The 26499-nt window shown below is 43.5% G+C and overlaps 2 protein-coding genes across 5 annotated transcripts in view; one reads left to right on the forward strand and one right to left on the reverse strand.

Moving 5' to 3' along the window:
* Positions 1-17233, reverse strand: part of LOC136625558 (P2Y purinoceptor 12-like) — a 37767-nt gene extending 20534 nt beyond the window's left edge. The window contains exon 1 of one of the 4 annotated variants that reach the window (XM_066599840.1): positions 16980-17233. The gene's annotated coding sequence lies outside the window, so the exon portion shown is untranslated. Of the gene's footprint in view, positions 1-998; positions 1073-1342; positions 1363-8235; positions 8258-16979 lie in introns of those variants that run through there. The other 3 variants (XM_066599858.1, XM_066599876.1, XM_066599849.1) reach the window with 3 other exon arrangements.
* Positions 1-26499, forward strand: part of MED12L (mediator complex subunit 12L) — a 504977-nt gene that overhangs the window by 332566 nt on the left and 145912 nt on the right. Inside the window, exons 16-19 of the mRNA XM_066599797.1 lie at positions 2718-2865; positions 9126-9131; positions 12381-12493; positions 17055-17198. Of these exons, the coding sequence (XP_066455894.1) occupies positions 2718-2865; positions 9126-9131; positions 12381-12493; positions 17055-17198 (411 nt within the window). The remainder of the gene's footprint in view (positions 1-2717; positions 2866-9125; positions 9132-12380; positions 12494-17054; positions 17199-26499) is intronic.

Consider the following 26499-nt stretch of genomic DNA (forward strand, 5'->3'; position numbering starts at 1 on the left):
GTGCTGAGTGTCAAGCAATTTTTGACAAAAAAACGGCATTGACACCTTTGCCTCACCCTCCATATTCATTCGATTTCGCTCCATGCAATGCAACTGTTTACACAAGTGCTTTGAGCAGCGAAGACTGAAACATAATTTCATAACTGGATGTTCTTCAGATGAATCCGCCATCACAAAATAGGCAAAAATCTGAACAACTTGTTGAGAAAAAAAAATCCCTGGAGCCAAATGCAACCTTCTCCAACAATGTTGGCTGGCATACTGCCTCAGAAGAGTTCTGCAGATATTGACCTAGCAACAAAAGTCTTGACAAACTAATGACCCGACCACCAGAAAAAGATTATTCTTACATTTAGGTAGCCCCTTGTAGAGCTAAAGCTCTTTTTACATGGGCTGAGAATCAGATATATGGGGACAAACAAATGTTACTATGATCATTCATTCCCATAGAGCTGTCATTGGTCAGCTGTCATGTACCCGATCACATGGAAAGATAAGCAGATGACCAGTGCGTATTTTAAAATTCGTACAAAGACATGATCAGGTGACGAACGAGCACTTGCTCATTGGTCATAGTTACATAATAGGTCAGGCTGAAAAAAAAAATGTCTATCCAGTTCAGCCTGTTTCCATCCCACCCCACCTTGTTGATCCAGAGGAAGGCAAAAACCTCTAATGAGGCAGAAGCCAATTTACCCCAGCCTGGGGGGAAAAATTCCTTCCTGACTCCATAATGACAATCAGAATAATCCTTGGATCAACACTCTTGAGAGAAGGTTCCTTTCAGACCCAGGTCTGGTCAGCTGATCGTTGTCCCTTTGATATAACAAACTAATATCCGTGTCTGATCATATCATGTAAAAGGGCCTTATATTACAAATGTACTTATTTTCTTTTACATGGCTAAGAAGGTTAACAAGTTTTATAACCATTTTAATCTCTGGGAATTTTTAGGAATAGTCTTCTAAAACTTGAATAGAATTATAAAGCGGATCTACTTTCTTCTTTCCACAATTGGTGCCACTCCTGTCCTTTGCTAAGTCAAGTGAAGGAGGTTGAGTTGCAGAAGCAGCCACCTGCCATGGACTACAGTTGCACAGTTTCTGTAAATAAAATCAAAAAGATCCTTTTTCTACACTTATGATACATTTCCTGGACTTCTACATCTAAGTGACTCACTTATTAGTAATGCTTCTCATATATGCTTTGTACAGTCGATCGTGTGAAATAATAGTTACCAAAACCTCATGCATAATGGTGCATATACTGGGTGTAGTCAAAAAGACTAATCCAGTGCTATATCTCAATACTGGTGCCCTATAATGAAATAACAATAGCATACTTTAATAGGAAGGCATGGATGCGCGTCACATGTTGGTATGCTGCATGGGTTTCTGGGGGCCCTGGAATATGGATTTCAATTTTGTGTTGTTGCCCCTGTAAGAGATAGAGAGTAAAACTCAATTGCAAAGTTGAAGAGTAGCATGTGAGAAGCAGGAATCCAATTTCCGCATCTTTCTAAGTCCCATTAGACTGCTGCTATGAGTGAAGTAAGGAAAATGTACTTATAGTGGTCTTCTTCTGCTACAATTGGGCAATTGGGAATTCATCCACCATTGTCTGCAAGAGATTCAGGTATTGATCCACATTGAGAGTCCCTGGAATGAACACAAGTCCAAGGACGGCTGCATGCATCGTAGCTAGAGATGAGCGAGCATATTCATTAAGGGTAGATACTCGAGCGAGTATCGTCCTTTTCGAGTACCTGCCTGCTCATCAGAAAAGATTTGGTGCCAGTGGGGGGCGGCGGGGGAGATCTATCTCCCCCCCCCCCTCCCGCAACCCACCGCTTACCCCCTGCTCGCTCATCTCTAATCGTAGCAGAAGGAGACCACTATAAGGGGGCCTTTACACTGGCAAGAAAAATGTGTCATTTTCTCGCGATGCGAGAGTGAGTGAGAATGCATGATTATGAAAGCAATGATTTTCAATGGCTTCATTCTCATTTGTGATGTTTTTACTCCTGTGATGCTGCATGAAAAAATATCGCAGCATGTCCTTTCTTTTTTGTGATATCGCCAAACAATAGGAGAACATCGCAATCCCCTGCCGTGGCTGTGACAGCTGCAACTAGGGATTCCTTCAGCCCTGCAGGGAATCCTTTCAGAAGCGGCGGGGAAAACCCTTCAGCCACGGCGGTGGTGAAGAGATTTCCCGCAGTGATGAGGGGATTCCCCGCAGTGATGCAAGGCTGCATTCAAGGGTTTCACATGGATTGCGAGGGCAATATTGGGCTGTGAATCACGGCACGATATCGCTCTTGCCAGTGTGAAGGCGGACTAAGTACGCTTTCCTTACTTCAGTCATAGCAACAGTACCATAGGATTTAGAGAGATGCGGAAAGCGGATTTCTGCTTTTCTTCAACTTTGCAATTGGGTTTTACTCTCTATCTCTTACAGGGGTCACAACAGAAAATTGAAATCCATGTTCCCTCTGGGTCCCGTACACCATACCATCGTTTAGCATATCCATGCCTTCATGTAAGCTATTGTTATTTCACTATAGGACACAGTAGTGAGATATAGCGCTGGATCACTCTTTTTGACTATACCCTGTATACAGCTTATAACTATAGACAATGGTGTAGCTTTAAATATACAACCCTGTGTGACTGTTCTGCTAACTTTCACTAATGTAACCTCATTTTAATTTACAGGAGGCGTCATCAAGTCATGAATGTAATCAAAGAATGATACTACTATATGGAGTAGGAAAAGAGCGAGATGAGGCCAGACATCAACTTCGCAAACTTACCAAAGATCTCTTAAAGATTTTGAATACGAATGGCACAAGTGAATCTACTGGTAGGTCCTTTTACTGAATATATACCAACCTTTTCTATCAAGAGTTGCCATGTCTGTATCAGAAGGGGATATGTCAGTAAGAAGCATTGGTTAGCATGTGTATGTTCATCGTTGCAATGATTTCTATTCCACAATATTGTGATATTATAGGGGGTGCTGCATGAAACACTTACTGACTTCGGAAAAGACCTATTTTCAAATTAATGAGGCTCATATTATGTTGCCCCTTCACATACTTTAAATGGCTGTTAACTGGGTGTCAATTCCATGCTCAGTGCACCTCAATATGTTATCCTACAAATTTACAAGAAACGCACACTGGTGACTTGTTCCTGGTTGCTCACACCTTGTAGTATCTACTAGCCTTCCTATATTGTGCTATTGCCCACATGAAATTATTGCTCGTGCTATGGCTGTGCTTGGATATACTGTGTATTTGTTCATTTATTGTACTATGTGCCATGTAATAAATGACGGTATTAGTGTTTCTTGACTCCACCGAAAGCTAGGGGTTTGACAGGGGGAACTCCCCTCTCACACCCCCAGCTCCTGATTGGCGGCATTCCTGAAGGAGCTCGAAGGTCCTTAAACAGTGTGTAGCAGCTGTGGCTGCGCTCGCACAGTGCTCTGTTAGCCCACAGTATTAAGTGTCGAGTGGGAGCTGTTCTTGGAGTTTTGCCAGTCGCTTTGGGGACAGAGAGCACAGCTGTCACTCTGCCGTCCCTGCTGTTGGGCTATGTGCGGCTCACAAGTGTGAGGATCCCCCGGACTCCCGTGCGCGGTGTTCAGAGTTGTGCGGCAGTCACTAGTCCCCGGAGTCCGCAGCTCTAAGTGTGCAGTGGCCACACTACAGCCATGTGTGGCCATTGGCTGTGATGCGCTCTGCAGAGAGCCCTTGTCTGCAGCATCCTGGCTGCCTTGCCATTTCACTACGTACAAGCTTTTAATTTAGGTCCCGACCCGGCTGACACTGTCCGCCCTGAGCAGTGTAGCACTGAAGAGTGTGCTGGGGAAAGAGAATTGTGTCACCGCCCGGTACATTACATTGTGCAACGTAGCCCTGGGGACTTATTGCAGATGTTTCCCCGGAGCCTCTGCCAGCGGCGCTGCCGCTTCCGCCGTGTGCCCTCCCTGTTGCCGACCCTGCTCTGTGCTTTTGCACAGAACGGGGTGCCGCTTGCAGTAAAGGCCCTTGCACCTGAGGCTGCATCGGGGCCGCTCTCTCCAATATCAATCCATGGAGCTGTAGGCAAAGGTTAGTGGCCTGGCAGGACCTGTAGCCCAGCCTGCTCTGCAGCCTACCACGTACATGGGGCATCAACCCCCCTCACTCTTGACTCCACCAGCACTTGCTGGTGGTGTCAAGAAACACTAATACCATGGATGACATACTAAATGAAGAATAAGTTCCTGTAACCTGCATTCTGGTTATTTTCAAGTACATTAGGTGTGATGTGATTCACAGAATGGTAGAGTTGGAAGGGACCTCCAGGGTCATCTGGTCCAACCCCCTGTTCAGTGCAGGATCACTAAATCATCCCAGATAGATGTAAGTCTAGCCTCTGTGCAAGGTATTGGATGTGAACCAATGCGGAAGAGTGTGGGCACTGTTTTAAAACAATCCCATCTCTTGGACTACTTCATTAGTCTTTTTCAATGCTCCTAAAGGCCTATTTACAGGCAACAATTATCCATCAAAATTAGTTCAACTGGCCGAAAGTGAGCGATAATTGTTACATGTAAATGCGGGCAGTTGTCATTTATCGCTAGTTTTTATAAAAATAGTCGTTAAGCAGCTCAAAAGACATTCCATTCAATTCGTTCACTCTTTTGAGCGGTTGCTGACTTGAGGGTAGGTTAACAATGTACTCATTTTGTTTTGCCTTGCATACATAATGAGTATATTGTTTACTCATGTTGGATGAAGACAACAGAATCCTTCTGGTCAGATAATCCCTTGCAAAAACACACGCCCACCTGAGTAAACAACTTGTACTGAGTTTACTTTAGCGAATGAAGAAATGGAGATAATTAAAAGCCATTATCTGTACATGTAATTTTATGCAAAAATGTTGACAGCTCGTTTAATCCTGTGATAGAGATAACTGTTGTGTGTAAAAGTGGTCTTTACATAAATAAACTAGAACTAAATACCCCAAAGCTGTGATTTTGCAGAATGAGGGACAATGCAAGCATCCCTTACAGGTGTGGCATGTATGAGCTGCAAAACACCTATGACAGGTTGGGAAGCTAGGCTGTACACTACTAACATGGATGTTCTACTCCTTCTTTAAACCTTGTGCTCTTCACATTCTGTCATATAATAGCGTTTACTTCTGCAATATATTCAACATAATTTGGCTCCTTATTTATCCATAACTCTTGTTACGTTCTTCAAACCTCTGCACAATCCATAGTGCCCCAGATACTAATGAGGCCTCACGCTGTAAGTGCTACTTTTAGTGCCCTACACACTAAAGTGACCCCTTTACTGCCTCTTCAGTATTAATGGTAACTCTTCTACCCCATAATTAAAAATGTCCCTTTTCTGCCCCTTAAGTAATGATGCCTACTTTCTGCCCCCATGATTACTAATACCGCTTTTTCTGGCCCCTGTATTAATACTGCTCCTCTTCTCTCTTCTCCTCCCGTATTAATGCCATTCTTCCTGAACTCATAATGGAGAAGGCTCCCACTTCTACACACATAAATAGTAATTTCTGTCCCTGTAATTATTACTGCTCTTCTTCTACTTCTATAATAAATAATGCCACTCTTTCTTTTAATAGATAAGGCCACTACTTTTGCGCCTGTAGGTAAAAATGCCACCTTTTCTGCCCTAGCAAGTCCGTTGTCCGTTATTACTAAGGCAGCCTTTTCTGCCCCTGCAGGTTAACTGTCCTGTTATTAATAATGCCTCCATTTCTGTCCCTGTAATTAATGTCACCTTTTTTGCTTCAGTAATTAATACTGCCCCTCTTCTCCTGTAATAATGTAACTCTTTATGTATCCGTAATAGATACGACCACCACTTCTGCCCCTGCAATTAAACTGCCGCTGTAAGTAATATTGCCTCAATTTCTGCTCATTCTTAATAATGTCACCTTTTCTGCAACCCTAATTAATACTGCCCCTCTTCTGCTCCTGTAATAAAAATTGTCACTCTTTCTGCCCCCATAATAGAAAAGACCACCACTTCTTCCCCTGTAGGTAAAAATACCCCCTTTTCTGCCCCTGCAGATGAACTTCCCCATTATTAGCAATGCTACCTTTTCTGCTTCTATAATTAATAGGGCCCCTTTTCTGCTCCTGTTATAATGCCACTATAATAGATAAGGCCACCGCTTTTGCCCCTGTAAGTAAACTGCCCTTGAAAGTATTCATGCCACCTTCTCTGCCCTCATTATTAATAATGTCACATTTTCTACCCGTGTAAGTAACAACGCCGCCTCTTCTGCCTCCATTATCAATAATAGTGCTGCCTTTTCTGCCCCCGTAGGTAATAATCCTGTCTTTTCTGTCCCCATTATTAATAGTGCTGCCTTTTCTGATCCCATTATTAATAATGCTGCCTCATCTTCCCCCATTATTAATAATGCCATGTTTTCTCCACAGTTATTAATTATGATGGCTTTTCTGCCCCAGAGGTACTAATGTCGCCCTTTCTGCTTCAACTATAAGTAAAGTTGCTTATCAATAATGCCACCTTTTCTTGCCCAGTTATTAATAATGCCACCTTTGTTGCCCCTGTAGGTAATAATGTTGCCTTTTCTGCCCTGTTTTAAATCACGCTGCCTCTTCAGCCCTATATCAATCATAATGGCACTTTTTCTGCCCCCGTAGGTAAAAATTCTGCCTTTTCTGCTTACGTTACAAAGTATGTCGCCTATTCTGCCCCTGTAATTATTAATGCTGCCTTTTCTGTCCATTTTATTATTAATGTCACATTTTCTACCCCTGTAAGTAACAACGCTACATTTTCTGCCCCTATATTATATATAAAACACTAAATCTGTTTGTGTTGTATACCAATCCACAGTTCTGGTCTGATTTGAGTGAAGTTTTGTATGGACGTTCTTCAGCACCAGGTGACGAATACTGCCAAAATTAAAAATTGAAAACTCATCGACTTTCCCTGTAATTTTTGTTGCCAATAGCAAGCAATCACAGCCCAGCTTTCATTTCTTACACTACTAAGTTAAAATCAAAGCTGCGTTGCGTTTGGCTGCTAGAGCTCAGCTTTCATTTCTTACACAGCTGAGGTGAAATGAAAGCTACGCTGTGATTGGTTGCTATGGGCAACATAGATTTTCTTTTGGACAGCTTTCATAAGAGTGCGGTGCTGGGCTACTTTTTGTGGCACACTTTGTATGTTCATAAAATCTTATATTTAAAATGTAAAATCTGTTTGTGTCGTATACAATTCCACAGTTCTGGTCCGATTTGAGTGAAATTTTGCATGAGTGAGGCAAGAAATAAAACTCTAGACTCCCCGTGAAGAGATCAAAAAACACGTTTTAAGGCCTACTTCTACTTTCCCCACCTGGTACTTTCCCTCCAGTGTCCCCTCCACCTCACACCTTACATATTGGACTGTTTATGGAAGACTGGAAAGAAAAACCATTGACTACTTGCGTGAACGCTACACTTCTGTTTACAACGGAATTAAAACTACCTACTGAGAGGGAATACGCAAATTGGATTTTACAGATTTGTTACAGAAACTGTTTGATCGAACAAATGATTTGGGACAACTGCAAAATGGCGTAATAACATCAGTTATTATGTAGAAGAAGGAAATAACTTTGAAAGCCCAATTTTCAATAAACAGTCGCTGCGCTTATAGCGCTGTGCAACGCATGGGTGTATCACCTAGTTATTCATAATGCCACCTCTTCTGCCTCCGTTATTGATAATAATCCTGCCTTTTCTGCCCCTGTTATTAATACTGCTGCCTTTTCTGCTTTTTTTTAGCTAGCTGAAAATTAGGCCTCACTGGATCTACCAAAGCAGTGAGAGACAGTCTTTGAGGGCCACATCAGTCCACTGGAGAGCAGTTAGTCTGGAGGCCCCCTGAACATAGGGGATTGCAGGGCCAGGAACCAGTGCTCCATTGGCACAGTTGTTAATCTGGCCCTGATCCTGTGGCAAGACCCAGATACTCAAATACTGAAAGTCCAAATTGTCAGGCACAAAATAATAGGAAGTCCCAGTCCACAGTTCATTACCAATTGCTCAAGCCTTCCTTCTATAACAAATGTCCCCAATAACTAGTGTTATCTTGCTACCCTAAAAGCAGGCCTGCTAATCTCTGAAAGTTACTATGAGTGCACACTGTATTTGGCTTTTAATGAGGCCAACCTCACTTACAATCCGTTGACTTATTCCATTGGTGCAGTAACACGGTATCAAGCTCTCTCTCTTTCAATGTCGTAGGTGAACATACTCTGTCTCTGTAGCTTTACTGCTGTCAGCAGTCCTTGTGGGCTTTCACTCCAGATGTTCTCACACAGCAGTCTTGCTCTTGAAAATCATCTGCTCTTCAGCTGCAGTTTCTCTCTATCCAGTAGCCTTTGGGTTCCCTGCAGATCATTTTATCACTGCTCTGCTGCTGCTCCAAGTGCTCCTCTTCTGCAGGCTATTGTGCCCTCCCCCCCTAGTTCTGACAGCGCACTTTCTCTGCACTCTTTTGAGCTGTGGTACAGCTCAGAAGTTTTATATACAGTCTAGCCCTAGAACATTCAGACACTTTCCTGGGGGTGGAGCTTAGCCCTGCTGCTATTCCTTTGCTATGTGGGCTGTTCCTGCAGTTATGACTTCAGTGGGAGGGGCAGAGCCCTCCCTACTGATTCTCAGAATGTCTATTTCCCTGCAGGGACATATGCACAAGCAGGGGATGGAGCTTAGCACAGCAACTTTCTGTGGTGGCTGTGAGCTGCTTAGTTGTAGAAGGTAGAGCCGAGCATTGCTCCTCCTCTACATTTGCAATAGGTTCTACACTTTTTGCGTCTGTCTTTAAAGGGAAAATTCACTCAAAAGTGACCTTCTGACATGTTATCAAAATACTAACGACCACCTGTCTGTGATTGATGAGTGACTGTGTGAGTTACATGTGATGACGTCACTATCATGTGAGCAGTCACCGGGGCTCTGAGCTCCGCCCCTGATCACATGATGGTGACATCATCACAAGTTCTTCATCCCTGTGTACTGTGTGGAGACTCCAATAAATGACACCTCACAAATATCCACATACATAGCTGGCGGTGCTATTGTCCAACAACATTGAAGCAAAGTCCTTCACCACTATCTTCACATCTCCTGAACATGATATGTCATCTCAAGTGCTAATGCCGCCAACTCCTGTCCAGCCTTCTAATCGTCAACCATTGTCCAGTGCTGAAACAAACCGTTGCTGTCGTGCAAACATGTCACCACAGAGGGTTCAATGCTGCCCTAAAGCTAATGCAACTTATATGACACAGCGACAAGCCACAATTTCACCTCAGCCACCAGCTGAAGTTTGTACATCTCATGCATCTGATGTGTGAAACCAATGAGCGAACATGTCACCTTAGCGAGCTGCTGAAATTCGCAAATCACATGCAGCTTACATGCAAAAGCAACAAGCCAACATGTCTCCTCAGCGAGCAGCTGAAGTTCGTAAATCACGTGCAGCACATGGAAATATTTTGACCAACTCCAATCCCTTTCACTATATTATATATTAGTAAGTGGCGCTTTGTGCCACCGGAAACACTGGTACTAGTGTGTGTGTATATGTGTGTGTCAAGAGAAGAAATCCACAGTGTATGAACTTGGATCCCCACCAATTTTCAAAACTATAGTACTTGTGTTTCCAGATTTTTACAACTGGAAATCTCTGGCATTGCATAGATGTATTTGCTATTTATGTTTTGAGATAAAAGAGAGAGAATTTTACCATACTTGTCTTTAATGCTTTATAAACAGCCATACCATAAGAGGATATGGAATTTCTTTTGATTTCACTGGAAAGCTGACTGTTCACTAAATTGGAACCTATTTTTAAATGGCTTATCCCACTAACCTCATTTGTCACCCAGATAATAAGTGTTTGATTGCTAGGAAATCCAGGAATCAAGAGATCAACACAACTTGAATCCTCCAAGGGAATGTATCAGTGGAGCCACAAGCATGACCACTGCCCAATTCACTTTTATGAGACTGAGGGAGATAGCCAAGCACATTATCCAGCTGTCTCCATGGACTGTGAATAGAGTAGCAGTCACAATGCGCACCACTACTTTATTCCCTAGGGGGCTTGGGGTGCGCCTTACTCATGATCTCTATTGTCCCAATTGTCCAACTCCAAGCAATCAAACATTTTGTTTGGCTAACCCTTTTAATATTGACCTTTAAGCTGCTGGGTCTCCATTTGGGCCTTGAAATACATTTGATAGACATGATTGTTGTTGATAAACTCTTTAACTTGGTTGTTCAGGGATCAGGGCAAAGAAATAGTAACAGAGGCTCAAACGCAGAGAACCTGTCACATGGTACATGCAGTCCTATCAGCGGGCAGCATGGTATAAGAGCAGGAGGAGCTGAACAGATTGATATAAAATGTTGTGAAAAAAGTTTCCATATAGCTAGTATGTCATTTAATTCCTTTTTTAATCAATGAGTCCAGTGGACAGTATTATTAGTGATTGGCAGTTACCTCTGTATGCACAGTCCTATGGGGAAGGCTGTCAATCAGTAAGTAGGACCGCCCACTGAACTCTTAAGCACAGAAAGAATAGGGGCTTAAAAAATATTGTACTTAATCTTTCCCCACAAAACTATCAATCTGTTGAGTTCCTTCAAATCTTTTGCATGCTGCTTGCAGATCAGATCCTGTTTAACCCATTTTACCATCATTGTTATATTATTGCTAATGTAGCGGTCATTTGGAACCCCTCCCTTCTCTCTTACAGCAGAGCTGTTCTAATCACCCATCCTTGGACTGTCACGTCTCACATGTACTTCCCTCTGGTACAGTTACAGAACATCAGTGACATTATGGAAAACAGATGCCCTTTTTATAGTGAAATTAGTATTTGATAGTGTGCTGGTAGTCTTAAGATGCATGTGCTGAAGGACCTAATGATATTACTCTACTCTGCAGGTCTAATCATAGATCATTCTGAAAACAAGCCAAAGCAAGACCAAATATTAATATAAACAAGTCTGTAGTACAATTAATGTACTGCAGACCGCATAAACACAGGTTATGTACAAGAATACATGCTATATGGATATTTTGAGGGTATTATATTCCAGAGCTGCATTCACAATCCTCATCGCCAGAAAGAAACAACAAGCCTGTTCTCAGATAAATACCTAACAGCTCTTATAATGTGTTAGAACTTAAACCCCATTTACACACGATTATCGCTCAAAATTCGCTCAAGCAATGTCTTTTGAGCGATAATCATTGCGTGTAAATGCTACCATTGTTTGCTTTTCGTCTGAATGATGATTTTTAGTTGAGTTTAAAATCCATTGTTTTGCCAAGAGCCGATAGCTGCGACCGCAGGCTGTGATTCTCAATGGGAGCGCTGATATCATTGTTTTCAGCTGCAATCCCATGGCAGAACAAAGGGACTGTATGCAAATAACAGACCACCTGCTGTTATCCGCACACAGCAAAGGGAGGCTCATTTAAATGCAAATGAAGCTAATAAGCTGCTAATGGCCATTAGCAGCTTATGCAAAATGATCTGTGATTCTCCCTATCTTTTGATCGAATTTTCAGTGATCATCTTTGCGTGTAAATGGGGCTCAACTTAGAAGAGTTATGGCCAATTTGCACCATAAGATTTTTCATTTGAATGAGCGAACAATGTCAGAGTTCGCTTATTTGCTTGTGCAGCCTGTTTATACATGCAGATACATCGTTGGTTCATTCAAATGAAAAATCTTTCTGTCATTCACATTCACTGTATAAATGAATGAGAATAACTGAATGATTCGTATCTAAATTGAACAATTAGGGAATGAGCCAATGATAATTTTCATACCTGGATAAAATAAACGATGAATGAAAAACATCACAAAGGATTTATTGATCGTCAATCAGTTGTTGGCTGCGTTTACACAAAACGATTCGTTCACTTTCGCTAGTTTGAATGATTTTATTGAACGGAATCGTCCCGTGTAAAAGGGCCTCCAGTATTTCTTCATCATATTACTGTGTAGTGTGCTGTGTACAGACCACACATCCCATAAGGCAAATCAGTAGAGGAACCCAAGTGCAAGAACTGATGAGAGATCTGAACTCCGCAGCCTGCACAATTGCGGATACAACTTTGGACATAAATGGTTAATTACACAGGCATTCATTCAGAGTAAAAATATTTGCAAAGTTACTCAACTTTTCATCTACAATATATGCAATATGTCAAGCTGTGAACATACAGTAAACCAGCTTCTTCCATCTAGGGAATTACAGCTTGTGAAGTGACTAAAATATTGTCTTTTTTCTATTGAAGATGATGGACAGCGTATGAGAAAGGGCAAACAGGAAGCGTTTCCAACTCTAGAAAGCACATTTTCCAGGCTGCAGCACTTGTCCTACTTTGATCAACATCATATAACATCCCAGGTATTTTCATTACTCTTTTATATGAAACAATATTGCAGGTCACATTGAGGAACCTTTTATGTGGGTCAGTACAGCACGAAGATTAATAGGATAGTGTTAGTGCTTTGTCTGACTATTCTTCCCAGTGCTGTAATATACTGACTATCATACAGTCATGAGAGGACAGGGTCAAGGTCAACCGAGGAAAAACAATTCCTCCAAGCACTTTTTTCACAAAAGTAATTGTCCCCTACATACAGAAGTGACCGACCTTAACTTTTCTAGGCTTTCCAGTTCAGGTGGTCTCACATATACCATTTTTTGGGGGAAAAATTCCACTGCGGTTTATTAAAGTAGATTTTGAGCCAAAGTCAGAAATAATCCAGCAGGAAGGAGAAGTAGAAGGAGTGTTGACTAGAGTTGAGCGAACATACTCTGCCGAGCTTGATGCTCGTTCGAGTATTAGCGTACTCGATGGTGCTCGTTACTCGAACGAGCATCAAGCCGTGTTCGACCCTGCCCCAGTTTTTGGCTCCTGCCTGCTGTGATGTGGCTGTTTTGGCCCCTCCCCGCCGCGACGCTGCACGCCTCATTGGCAAATTTTTTGGCTGGCGGGCTGGCGAGAGAGAGAATGAACCTAGGAAAAAAAAAAAAAAAGTTCGGGACCCAGCGTCCCATATACAAAAATGCTCGAGTCTCCCATTGTAGTCAATGGGGTTCGTTACTTGAGTAGAGCACTCGAATTTTACGAAAAGCTCGACTCGAATAACGCGGACTCAGGCATTTGAGTGCTCGCTCATCTCTAGTGTTGACATGTTGCAAAAATGCTTTGGATTTTCCACTGTTGAATTTGCTGTGGAAAATCCACAGCATTTTCCAGGACCAGCCATAAGGATGCGCTTCCAAGAAACCTTGTCCTCATGCTCAGCAACACATCCACACTATAAATTGACCTGCGCTGCATGTCAGATTATGCTGTGCATTTTTACTACAGATTTCAACCCTTCAAATGAGGGGGTGAAATCTGCTGTGAATCTACACTATGTCCGTACCAAATCTGCACTATTTGCTGTGGATTTTCTGCCATGTCTGAATATAGCCTAACTGCAACCGATATTTCCGTTAATTTAAAAATCCTTTTCTTTTTTGGTAAAAAAAGTATCAAAGGTCACCTCAAAAAAATGTAACGCTACACATGGCAGATTTGCTGTGGATTTTGCGCAACTGAAAAAATCTGCAGTGAATCCATTACAAAATCCACAGAAAATCCACACCATTTAGTGTGGATTTTGATGCGCATCTACAATAGCTTTCACTGCTGTGGGTCAAAATCTGCATCAACTGTGGATTTTCATGAGGATTTCCTGTAGATCCTTCCATTTACAGAAAATCCACAGCAAAGCTGCTATGTGTCTGCACACCCTTAGAACTAATGCCCATGGCCGGATTTCTGCCACATTTTGCCCTGCAGCTATTAGATTCTATTGAACCTAATAGCTCAATGTTCACACTGCGGAATTCCGCAGCATGAAATAAACCGCAGCATGTTCTAAATGCCGCAGGAATACGTGCGGACGGCTTCCATTGTAGTCAATGGAAGACAGCCGTCACGCTATACTTCCACTGTAGCACAGCGAAAGTACCGCGCGAATACGCGTCCCCTCCCACTACGTCATCTGACACTGCGGGGGTGTCATGCATTGTACTGCCGTGCCCGCTGGCCCTCTATGCGGGGCGCATATGGCAGATCCGGAGTGGTAAGTATGTGGGTTTGGCGGGGCACCGTGGCAGACTCCGCTGCAATATTCCGCTGGCAGAGTCTTTCACGGCTGTGGGCATGACGCCCTAATCGTGGCATTTTTATCTATTTTTTAAAATGGGAGCCTATAGCCAAAGAATGCAATCCACCTGGGGCATCCGTATTGGTGGATGCCACCCCTCGGGTATAGGTATTGTTTTCTAACATCATGTGGTGATGGATGGCTGACGGATGACAACTATGGCAAGTATTGTAATCTAATCATCCATCAGACGTGTACGTTTTTTTTTTCTCATTTCACTTCACACATGTGGGGAAATGTTGCTTTAAGGGAGGACATGTCACGTTAAATGAATGACTTCATAGTTAAACAGGTTGTCTGGGATAATATGTCTTCAGATAGGCTTACGCCAGCATAATACGGATGCATTTCATACTACACTTGTGCCTCTTACTGATCCTTCTCACACATTTTAAAAGGTAATGTATCCAACCAGCTCCAGCATTCCCAGAACTGAACACCTCATCATGTAAAGGTTGCAAGGGCACAAAATCCGTATATAATCCTCTCCCTCCCAGCTTGTGCAATGTTATTTTTATTATTGCAGAAGCTGGTGGGTTGAAGATTTCGTCAGAATGACAAAAGCAAAAAATTCTACTTTGTTGCCCTCTCAGTTCTGGTTAGGAAGCTTTGTTCCTCTTATTGGCATGTGCCCCGTAAACTGGAACTGCTGAGTCTAATGAGCTGAGGATGTCTTCACCGCGCAGTCATATAGACAAGCATAAAAACTAGCTTCCCTTATTGTATTGCAAATATTACCATTTAATAGCAAGTAATATGATACTTTAAAAGACTATCTGAGTATAAATGTACATATAATATATTCTAGATGTATTACTCCTAAACCCGATTACCATGGAAATACACTTCTTTTGATTTGATTTATCACTAATCGATTTACTTACTGTGTAAGCCGAATACACCAGAATTCTGACTCAAATTGCAGCAGTAAACTGGTGTACATGCCCCACTACAGATTTGTTGTACGTTTTAGACACTTTTTGCTCTTACTACATGTTTTTCAAAAGTGTCTAGAAAAGGGAAAAGGGTGCACAGCTAGGTGGGCGTGTAAAATGCATCATATTTGTTAGCGGCACCAAAGTTTTGGCTGAAAATTCTGGTCTAATATAAGTCAACCAATAGAAAAATGGCTAACATATCTATCAAGATGCACCAAATCCATAACACAGCCTGTGCCATTATATTTAATTTAGTACACTTTGCGCCTGTATCGTCCAGTATGCTGTCTTAATTTTGAACAGAATGAATAACTCTGCCCCATTGTACTTATTTAGGTAGGTCTGTGACTGTATCACATAATTGTCTATTCACATGACACAGATTCATTGCAGAACATTTGACTGAACAATTCATTCCATACATCTGAATGAGGCTGTTTCTGCAGCATGTAGATAGATTTGTGCAAACCGCATTCAAAATGGGACTGTTCTCAGTAAGAGAAACCAAGTAATCTTGTAGATATGATACCTTTTACTGGCTAACAAAAATACATGATGTTATAGTGAGCTTTCCAACCTACTCAAGGTTCTTCCTCAAGCATAATAGAATAGATCCGAAGATATTTATATATACACACATACATATAAGGACGGTCTCACACAAGAGTTTTTTACTGTGCACTATACGCACGGGTTTTGCACGCGTCGTACGCGTAACAGACTTACATTACTTTCACCGATGCCTCTCACACACAGTGCACGAAATGCTTGCACAAGAAAGAACATGACATGGCACTATATTGACACATATTATGCATGCGTACACACAACACAAATTAATCAGACCATGTCTGTGCCATATATATATATATATTTATATATATGTGTATATATATATATATATATATATATATGTGTGTTTATGTATATAATATGATATATATACACACCCGATCAATTACACTATGTCTGATGAAGAACCCTAAGTATTTTCGAAAGCTCCCTATAACATCATGTATTTTTGTTTGCCATTAACAGTATCATATCTACAAGATTACTTGGTTTCTCCTATTGAGAACAATCATATTTTGCTCTGCTATCTAACACAGTTTAAAACTTTTTTAAAATTCTTTTTATCACCATTGAGATTAATGCAGTGGTCACAGAAATGTCTGCAACAAATCTGCCATGTGTGAGCATATCCTAAGAGCAAAAGTAACGTCTGCTTCATAATATGCCACCTGGGGCAAATATATGAAATGCATTAAGTAATAATTTGCCTGTCTCTCCAATAACTGTATGTCCAGGAAAATCTAATCTACTTTTTCCCATTTCACTACATATATACTGTCAATAATGAACTAGCAGTGAGCAATATTATAAGCTGTACAAGGTCATGTATGGAAGGAAACAAATATAATGTAATTCTTCTTATCAGAGAAAATGTCTCAGCCATGTGACCATTAAAGAAAACTATCTCCCCGTATGAGGGGTTACTGTGCAGTACATAAAGTGATAACAAAAGTTTACGATTTTACCTTTCCAACATTTTGTACACTCATCGTCTATTACTGTCATCCTCAACAACCTGCACTATTTGCCTGCATATTATAAAACAATATATCTAATGTCAAAATATGAAATATATTACCATTTGACAGAATGTATCTAGTTCTAGTGACAGGAAGCACACATCTAGCCATTGTTAAAGCGAAGCAAAGTACTTACGTCCAGACTATGTGATGTGCAGTAATTAGCTGTTGAGAAATGATTCTTCTGAGCTTTGGCTGCTTGTGTTCACAGATATCTTGTAATGTGCTGGAACAAATTACAAGCTTCGCTTCTGGGACTTCTTACCATCTTCCTTTGGCTCATCATGTCCAACTTATATTTGATTTAATGGAACCTGCCCTCAACATCAATGGTCTCATTGATTTTGCTGTACAGGTAACAACAGAGACTTCTCTCAGGCTAATGTTGTTCTTGGGTGAATGGAGATACCGGAAAGCTACGTCGTTCCAAGGCAGTAAATAATAGCAGCCAAGCACTGGAGATTGTCTTATTAAACAGACTGTGCCTGGAGCCAGACATTAATCTCATTGTGCTACCTTGCAAATAGAGGAGTTCTATAGAAATCCTGTGTTCTTTTTGATATACTGCACAGATATGGAAACTTTCAGATATCTGGCTTCCAATAATTAGTTTGGTCATTTTAAAGGACCCGGGGTGAAACACTTAATTATGTTTAAAGCTTGTAACATGTCTAGCAGAAACAACCATGATAGTTTATGGCCTCTCTGGGGCTTTACATGATATGCTGTACATGCACCAAACATTATGAAAGACCCTGTCAAAAATATACAGGTAACATGCACCTTTATGAGAGTGAATGCTATTGTACATGTGTGATGCATACGGAAAGATAGCAACATGAGTATAATAGCAGGTGAATGATAAAAAAGGAGAAATTTGCCATCTGCCAGTAATATCCTCTTTTAAAGAAAATTAGTTTGAATCTTCCTCTATAGAAATCAGGTCTTGATTTGCCCCGGTGCCTATAAAATAAACGTTTATTGGACATCTGCAGGGTGGGCCATAGAAAAGTAGCCCTGCACCACACTATGAGAGCTGTCTAAAAAATATCTGTCTTTGTTGCCCATTTCATCCAATCACAGCACAGATTTCATTTTCCCTCAGCAATATAAGAAATGAAAGCTGTACTGTGATTGGTTGTATGGGCTATGGGGTTCTTTTAGACCACTTTCATAAGAGTGTGCTGCCGGGCTACTTTTTCATGCCCATCCTGTATATAATCCAAGGCACGTGGAGGGACAAACTGTAGATCCTTTCTATGGGATCTGTATTATGGATGGATGCAACACTGATTCATAATACTTTTGTGTGCATGAGTCCTCCAGTAGGACATGCACATCAGATTAACCCCTTAATGACATAGCCCTTTTTTTTCATTTTTTTTCCCCATCAATATAGCTATCTGAGGGCTTATTTTTTGTGGGACGAGTTATATTTTTTCAATGGTACCATTTAATTTACCATAAAAGGTACTGAAAAACGTAAAAAAAATTGGAAGTGGAGTGAACTGGAAAGAAAAATTTAATTCTGCCGTCTTTGAGGGTTCTTGTTTTTACGGCATACAAAATGCAACAATGATGTTATGGCTTTATTCCGTGGATCAGTACGATTAAATACCAAATTTATATAGTGTTTTTTTTTTTACTGTACTGTTTATAAAAAAATAAAATATCTTTGGAAAAAGTAAAATTATTTTCTGCCACCCTCTTCTGACCGCCATAACTTATTTTTCCATGGACATACTTTTCCTGTTCATTTTTTTTGCAGGAAGTCCTGTAGCTTCTATTGGTACCATTTTGGAATACATATGACTTTTTGATCGCTTTTTATTAAATGTTTTCTTGGAAAGAGGGTGACCAAAACCACGCATTTCTGGTGCTGTATATATTTTTTCCTGCCGACGTTCACTGTGCAGAATAAACAATGTATTACTTTCATAGATCAAACTTTTACGAATACGGGGATATCAGTTATGCTTTTGTGATTGTGTTTTTTGTGTTTTTTTAATTATAAATATGGGAAAAGGTTTTTTTTCATTACTTAATTTTTAATACCTTTTATTTTTTTTCTAATAAATAATAGAACTTTTTTAAACTCATTTTTACATAATTTTTTTATTGGGGACTTGAACTTGCAATTGTTTGAGTGTAATACAATACCATAGTATTGCATTATACTGCTTTCTGGCAGGCTATATATCAAGCCATGCTACAGGCATGGCTTGTTGCACAATCGGCCACGGAAGTCCTAGGGCATGGCTACTGAGTGGCACCAAGCCATCTTATCGCATAGGGATCGTTCAGGACCCTGGAATATGGGCTGGGGAATTTAAATGCACTGTCAGAACGGACAGCAGTATTTAAACGGTTTAACAGACACAATCAGCATCAACACTGATCGTGGCTGTTGTGGGTTGAGTGTCAGTTGTCAAAGACAGCCAACACCCACATTGTATGAGTGAGATGGGCTCCCAGTCCTGCTCCATGCAAAAGCCGAATCCAATGATGTACTTGGGAGAGATATTCCATAGGTGTCTGGGAGAGAGTTATTTTCCTCTTCCCATTCAAAACACATGCATGTTCGGCCAAGTGTGCTTTTACTGTATGTAGGGTAGTCATAAGGAATAACTGCACAGCTGACTAAAGTGTATGGCCAGTTTTAGGCATCAAAATTAAATTAGTCACATAGAGTAACTAAAGCAAACTGTCTTTGTGCTCTATAAGCAAAAGGCCCATTTACACGCAACAATTATCGCTTAAAATTCGTTAAAACAATGACAAATGAGTGATAATCGCTGCGTGTAAATGCTACCATCGTGCACTTTTCGTCTAAACGATGATTTTTAGGTGAGTTTAAAAACCATCATTCAGACCGCATGCTGGGAGCAGTAGATAACATTGTATTCTCTCTACAGCCAGAGGGAGAAAACAAACCGCACACTGTCTTCTGCTCGGGAGCAGCTGATTACATTGTATTCATGCTGGCAGCCAGTGTGAATACAAAGGAGCTGATTGCAGAGCTCAGACCACCTGCTGAGTTCTTCAAGCAGCTCCTGGAGGCTCGTTTGCATGCAAATGAAGCTGATAAAGTGCTAATGAGCATTAGTGCCAATTAGTACTTTATGCCAAATGATCGCATGGTTTAAAAGATTGTCTTTGTGTGTAAATAACCCTTAAAGGGGTTCTGTCATTAAAAAAGAAAAATTCTATACTTACCCTTTCCTCCCAGCTATTCCTTCCGACTCACATCCCAATGTAGAAGGAGTTGTCTGCATCCGCCCACTGCAGTGATGGCATGGCCTGAGGACTGGTCACCAGTACTGCAAGGGGTTAAATGCTTGGAAAACCCCTTTAAATATACAGAGGCATACTTTTGGAACCTATATTAAAAAAATTGCATTTCCTGATTTTACAATGCTGTTGAGTAGGATTTTTATCAAGCTGATTCTGATTCACTTGCTTAAGTAAAAAAAATGTAATTTTAAATGCATGGCATGCCCAATCCGTTGCAAATATCCTGTGGGAATCACCATGGACTTTACTGATTGCATTATATTATGAAGTCGTCGGTGTAATTCACAATAAAAGCGGCATGCAAATCCAGTTAAAAGATGTTCCAGAGCACTGATGGAGATGTATCCTTATGAAGAAACAGCCACTTTCATCTAGTTAAAAGCCGGTAGCGGCTGCACCCTTAGGGTTCTGTGTGTACAGATATAGAAATTATAATATAACTAGTTTTAATCTCTGTAAATCAAACTGGCAGCTCATGAATTTATAAGAGCGAGTAAATAAGGAATACAGGGATGAAAGCTATAAATGATTGAAACATAATTTAGTTAAATGGATTGTAAGTTTCTTCAATAGACAAAACCTTTTTGTCAGGGAACACAAAACCTTTTTTTTTATAGCTATTTTCATAATAACGTTACTTATGATGTAACATTGTATACCTAAGCTTAGCTATTACATAGCGTATAATCATTCCACTGCCAGGACAATTTTCACACTTTTGGTAAACAAAAATAAATCCTAAATTATAAAATAAAAAGTAAACATTGTGTAAATGCTGCCCAGAACTTTACAATCACGGACGCCTTCATGCAGTTTTGCGTCAAACTGACATTTTTTAAGAAATGTATAACCAGTAGAGATGAGTGAGCACCAAAATGCTCGGGTGCTCGTTACTCGGGACGAATTTATCGCGATGCTCGAGGGTTCGTTTCGAGTAACGAACCCCATTGAAGTCAATGGGCGACCGGAGCATTTTTGTATATCGCCGATGCTCGCTAAGGTTTTCATGTGTGAAAATCTGGGCAATTCAAGAAAGTGATGGGAACGACACAGCAACGGATAGGGCAGGCGAGGGGCTACATGTTGGGCTGCATCTCAAGTTCACAGGTCCCACTATTAAGCCACAATACCGGCAAGAGTGAGGCCCCCCCCTCCCAACAACTTTTACTTCTGAAAAGCCCTCATTAGCATGGCATACCTTAGCTAAGCACCACACTACCTCCAACAAAGCACAATCACTGCCTGCATGACACTCCGCTGCCACTTCTCCTGGGTTACATGCTGCCAAATCCCCCCCCCCCCACGACCCAGTGTCCACAGCGCACCCCAAACTGTCCCTGCCCAGCCTTCAGCTGCCCTCATGCCACGCCACCCTCATGTCTATTTATAAGTGCGTCTGCCAGAGGCAAAGCAGGCACACACTGCAGAGGGTTGGCATGGCTAGGCAGCGACCCCCCCATAAAAGGGGCCGGCTGATAGTCCACAATGCTGTACAGAAGCAATGAGAAATCCAATCCTGTGCTACCTCCATCTGGAGCTGCACACGTGGGCATAGAAATGGGGAACCTATGTGCCACACACTATTCATTCTGTCAAGGTGTCTGCATGCCCCAGTCAGACCGCGTTTTTTTATAAATAGTCACAGGCAGGTACAACTCCGCAATGGGAATTCCATGTGCACCCACAGCATGGGTGGCTCCCTGGAACCCACCCGCTGTACATAAATGTATCCCATTGCATTGCCCATCACAGCTGAGGTAATGTCGTGGTTAATGCAGGTGGGCTTCGGCCCACACTGCATGCCCCAGTCTGACTGGGGTTCTTTACAAGTGGACAGATGTAGGTTAAACTCCGTGTGCACCTACAGCATGGGTGGCTCCCTGGAACCCACTGGCGGTACATAAATATATCCCATTGCATTGCCCAACACAGCTGTGGTAATGTCGTGCTTAATGCAGGTGGGCTTCGGCCCACACTGCATGCCCCAGTCTGACTGGGGTTCTTTACAAGTGGACAGATGTAGGTTAAACTTCATGTGCACCTACAGCATGGGTGGGTGCCAGGAAGCCACCGGCGGTACATAAATATATCCCATTGCATTGCCCAACACAGCTGAGGTAACGTCAGATACAATACAGGTGGGCTTCGGCCCACACTGCATGCCCCAGTCAGACTGGGGTTCTTTAGAAGTGGACAGATGTAGGTTAAACTCCGTGTGCACCTACAGCATGGGTGGCTCCCTGGAACCCACCGGTGGTACATAAATATATCCCATTGCAGTGCCCTACTCAGCAGAGCTAACGTCAGATACAATACAGGTGGGCTTCGGCCCACACTGCATGCCCCAGTCAGACTGGGGTTCTTTAGAAGTGGACAGATGTACCTTAAACTCCGTGTGCACCTACAGCATGGGTGGGTGCCAGGAAGCCACCGGCGGTACATAAATATATCCCATTGCATTGCCCAACACAGCTGAGGTTATGTCGTGCTTAATGCAGGTGGGCTTCGGCCCACACTGCATGCCCCAGTCTGACTGGGGTTCTTTACAAGTGGACAGATGTAGGTTAAACTCCGTGTGCACCTACAGCATGGGTGGGTGCCAGGAAGCCACCGGCGGTACATAAATATATCCCATTGCATTGCCCAACACAGCTGAGGTAACGTCAGATACAATACAGGTGGGCTTCGGCCCACACTGCATGCCCCAGTCAGACAGGGGTTCTTTAGAAGTGGACAGATGTAGGTTAAACTCCGTGTGCACCTATAGCATGGGTGGCTCCCTGGAACCCACCGGTGGTACATAAATATATCCCATTGCAGTGCCCTACTCAGCAGAGCTAACGTCAGATACAATACAGGTGGGCTTTGGCCCACACTGCATGCCCCAGTCAGACTGGTAATATGTACCTTAACAGTAACCTTGTTGGTGGTAATGTGGTAGTGACTGCGGACCTAGTAGCGCGGTTTTATGTAGTTGGTTTTCGGAATGTGGCCATGATTAAGTGGTCCGTGGCGGGGGGATGGTGGTGGTGCTCTCTTGTTGTGTCGTTAAAGGTGAAATTCTTGGACTGCCACCAGACGGACCAATGCAAAGGTATTTGCCAAGAATGTTTTCATTGTTGGAGGAGGAGGGGGATGTTTTGCAGGCACTATGTGTCCTCTCCACGTGTCCGTGGTTATATGCACCTTAACAGTAACAGCGTTGGTAGGAAATGGCCTCGCCGCCATCATGTTTTTGTGAAGCCTCTGTTTCCACACCCCAGTGACATACCATTAGCTGCGGTATAGGCAGAGCCCAGAATTATTAACATTTCAGCGGTAGTATTAGGGACAGGCCCCACTAACATATCACTAGCAGCAGTATAGGGGGAGCGCAGTCTTAGTTCCATTTCAGTAATAGTAGCACTCAAGACAGGCCCCAGTAACAATTCCGAAGCAGCAGTATAGGAGGAGCGCAGTCTTAGTTCCATTTCAGTAATAGTAGCACTCAAGACAAGCCCCAGTAACAATTCCCATTGCAGCAGTTTAGGGAGATAACAGTCTCTTTCACATTTCAGTAGCTGCAGTATAGACAAGGCCCCAGTTACATTTATGTAGCAAAAGTGTAGGCCAACCCCACACACCTTTCTGTACCATGAGTGCAGGCGAAGAACATAGAAATTACAATGATTACACTGTAGGTGAGGGCCCAAAAAAATTGGTGTAGCAACAGTACTAATGTACCTCAGAAAAAATTGGCCATGCCCAACCAAGATGGCAGGTGAAACCCATTAATCGCTTTGGTTAATGTGGCTTAAGTGGTAACTAGGCCTGGAGGCAGCCCAGTTTAACGAAAAATTGGTTCAAGTTAAAGTTTCATCGCTTGTAAGAGCATTGAAACGTATAAAAATTGTTTGGAAAAATTATATGAGTGAGCCTTGTGGCCCAAAGAAAAATTGCCCGTTCGGCGTGATTACGTGAGGTTTCAGGAGGAGGAGCAGGAGGAGGAGGAGGAATATTATACACAGATTGATGAAGCAGAAATGTCACCGTTTTGGATGGTGATACAGAACGATGCTTCCATCCGCGGGTGCAGCCTACGTATTGCTTAGGTATCGCTGCTGTCCGCTGGTGGAGAAGAGAAGTCTGGGGAAATCCAGGCTTTGTTCATCTTGATGAGTGTTAGCCTGTCGGCACTGTCGGTTGACAGGCGTGTACGCTTATCTGTGATGATTCCCCCAGCCGCACTAAACACCCTCTCTGACAAGACGCTAGCCGCAGGACAAGCAAGCACCTCCAGGGCATACAGCGCGAGTTCAGGCCACGTGTCCAGCTTCGACACCCAGTAGTTGTAGGGGGCAGAGGCGTCACGGAGGACGGTCGTGCGATCGGCTACGTACTCCCTCACCATCCTTTTACAGTGCTCCCGCCGACTCAGCCTTGACTGGGGAGCGGTGACACAGTCTTGGTGGGGAGCCATAAAGCTGTCCAGGGCCTTAAAGAGTGTTGCACTGCCTGTGCTGAACATGCTGCTCGATCTCCGCACCTCCCCTGCTACCTGGCCCTCGGAACTGCGCCTTCTGCCACTAGCGCTGTCGGATGGGAATTTTACCATCAGCTTGTCCGCCAGGGTCCTGTGGTATAGCAACACTCTCGAACCCCTTTTCTCTTCGGGAATGAGAGTGGAAAGGTTCTCCTTATACCGTGGGTCGAGCAGTGTGTACACCCAGTAATCCGTAGTGGCCAGAATGCGTGCAACACGAGGGTCACGAGAAAGGCATCCTAACATGAAGTCAGCCATGTGTGCCAGGGCACCTGTACGCAACACATGGCTGTCTTCACTAGGAAGATCACTTTCAGGATCCTCCTCCTCCTCCTTCTCCGCCTCCTCCTCCTCAGGCCATACACGCTGAAAGGATGACAGGCAAGCAGCATGGGTACCGTCAGCAGTGGGCCAAGCTGTCTCTTCCCCCTCCTCCTCATCCTCCTCATGCTCCTCCTCCTCCTCCTCAACGCGCTGAGATATAGACAGGAGGGTGCTCTGACTATCCAGCGACATACTGTCTTCCCCCACCTCCGTTTCCGAGCGCAAAGCATTTGCCTTTATGCTTTGCAGGGAACTTCTCAAGAGGCATAGCAGAGGAATGGTGACGCTAATGATTGCAGCATCGCCGCTCACCACCTGGGTAGACTCCTCAAACTTTCCAAGGACCTGGCAGATGTCTGCCAACCAGGCCCACTCTTCTGAAAAACATTGAGGAGGCTGACTCCCACTGCGCCGCCCATGTTGGAGTTGGTATTCCACTATAGCTCTACGCTGCTCATAGAGCCTGGCCAACATGTGGAGCGTAGAGTTCCACCGTGTGGGCACGTCGCACAGCAGTCGGTGCACTGGCAGATTAAACCGATGTTGCAGTGTCCGCAGGGTGGCAGCGTCCGTGTGGGACTTGCGGAAATGTGCGCAGAGCCGGCGCACCTTTCCGAGCAGGTCTGACAAGCATGGGTAGCTTTTCAGAAAGCGCTGAACCACCAAATTAAAGACGTGGGCCAGGCATGGCACGTGCGTGAGGCTGCCGAGCTGCAGAGCCGCCACCAGGTTACGGCCGTTGTCACACACGACCATGCCCGGTTGGAGGCTCAGCGGCGCAAGCCAGCGGTCGGTCTGCTCTGTCAGACCCCGCAGCAGTTCGTGGGCCGTGTGCCTCTACTCTCCTAAGCTGAGTAGTTTCAGCACGGCCTGCTGACGCTTGCCCACCGCTGTGCTACCACGCCGCGCGACACCGACTGCTGGCGACGTCCTGCTGCTGCTGACACATCTAGATTGCGAGACAGAGGTTGAGGAGGAGGAGGGTGCTTTAGTGGAGGAAGCATACACCGCCGCAGATACCACCACCGAGCTGGGGCCCGCAATTCTGGGGGTGGGTAGGACGTGAGCGGTCCCAGGCTCTGACTCTGTCCCAGCCTCCACTAAATTCACCCAATGTGCTGTCAGGGAGATGTAGTGGCCCTGCCCGCCTGTGCTTGTCCACGTGTCCGTTGTTAAGTGGACCTTGCCACTAACCGCATGGGTGAGGGCGCGTACAATGTTGCGGGAGACGTGGTCGTGCAGGGCTGGGATGGCACATCGGGAAAAGTAGTGGCGACTGGGAACTGAGTAGCGCGGGGCCGCCGCCGCCATCATACTTTTGAAGGACTCCGTTTCCTCAACCCTATACGGCAGCATCTCAAGGCTGATAAATTTGGCTATGTGGACGGTTAACGCTTGAGCGTGCGGGTGCGTGGCGGCGTACTTGCGCTTGCGCTCAAACACTTGCGCTAGCGACGGCTGGACGGTGTGGTGCGAGACATTGGTGGATGGGGCCGAGGACAGCAGAGGTGAGGGT

This window comes from Eleutherodactylus coqui, chromosome 1, assembly GCF_035609145.1.
Source record: "Eleutherodactylus coqui strain aEleCoq1 chromosome 1, aEleCoq1.hap1, whole genome shotgun sequence".
NCBI lineage: Eukaryota > Metazoa > Chordata > Amphibia > Anura > Eleutherodactylidae > Eleutherodactylus > Eleutherodactylus coqui.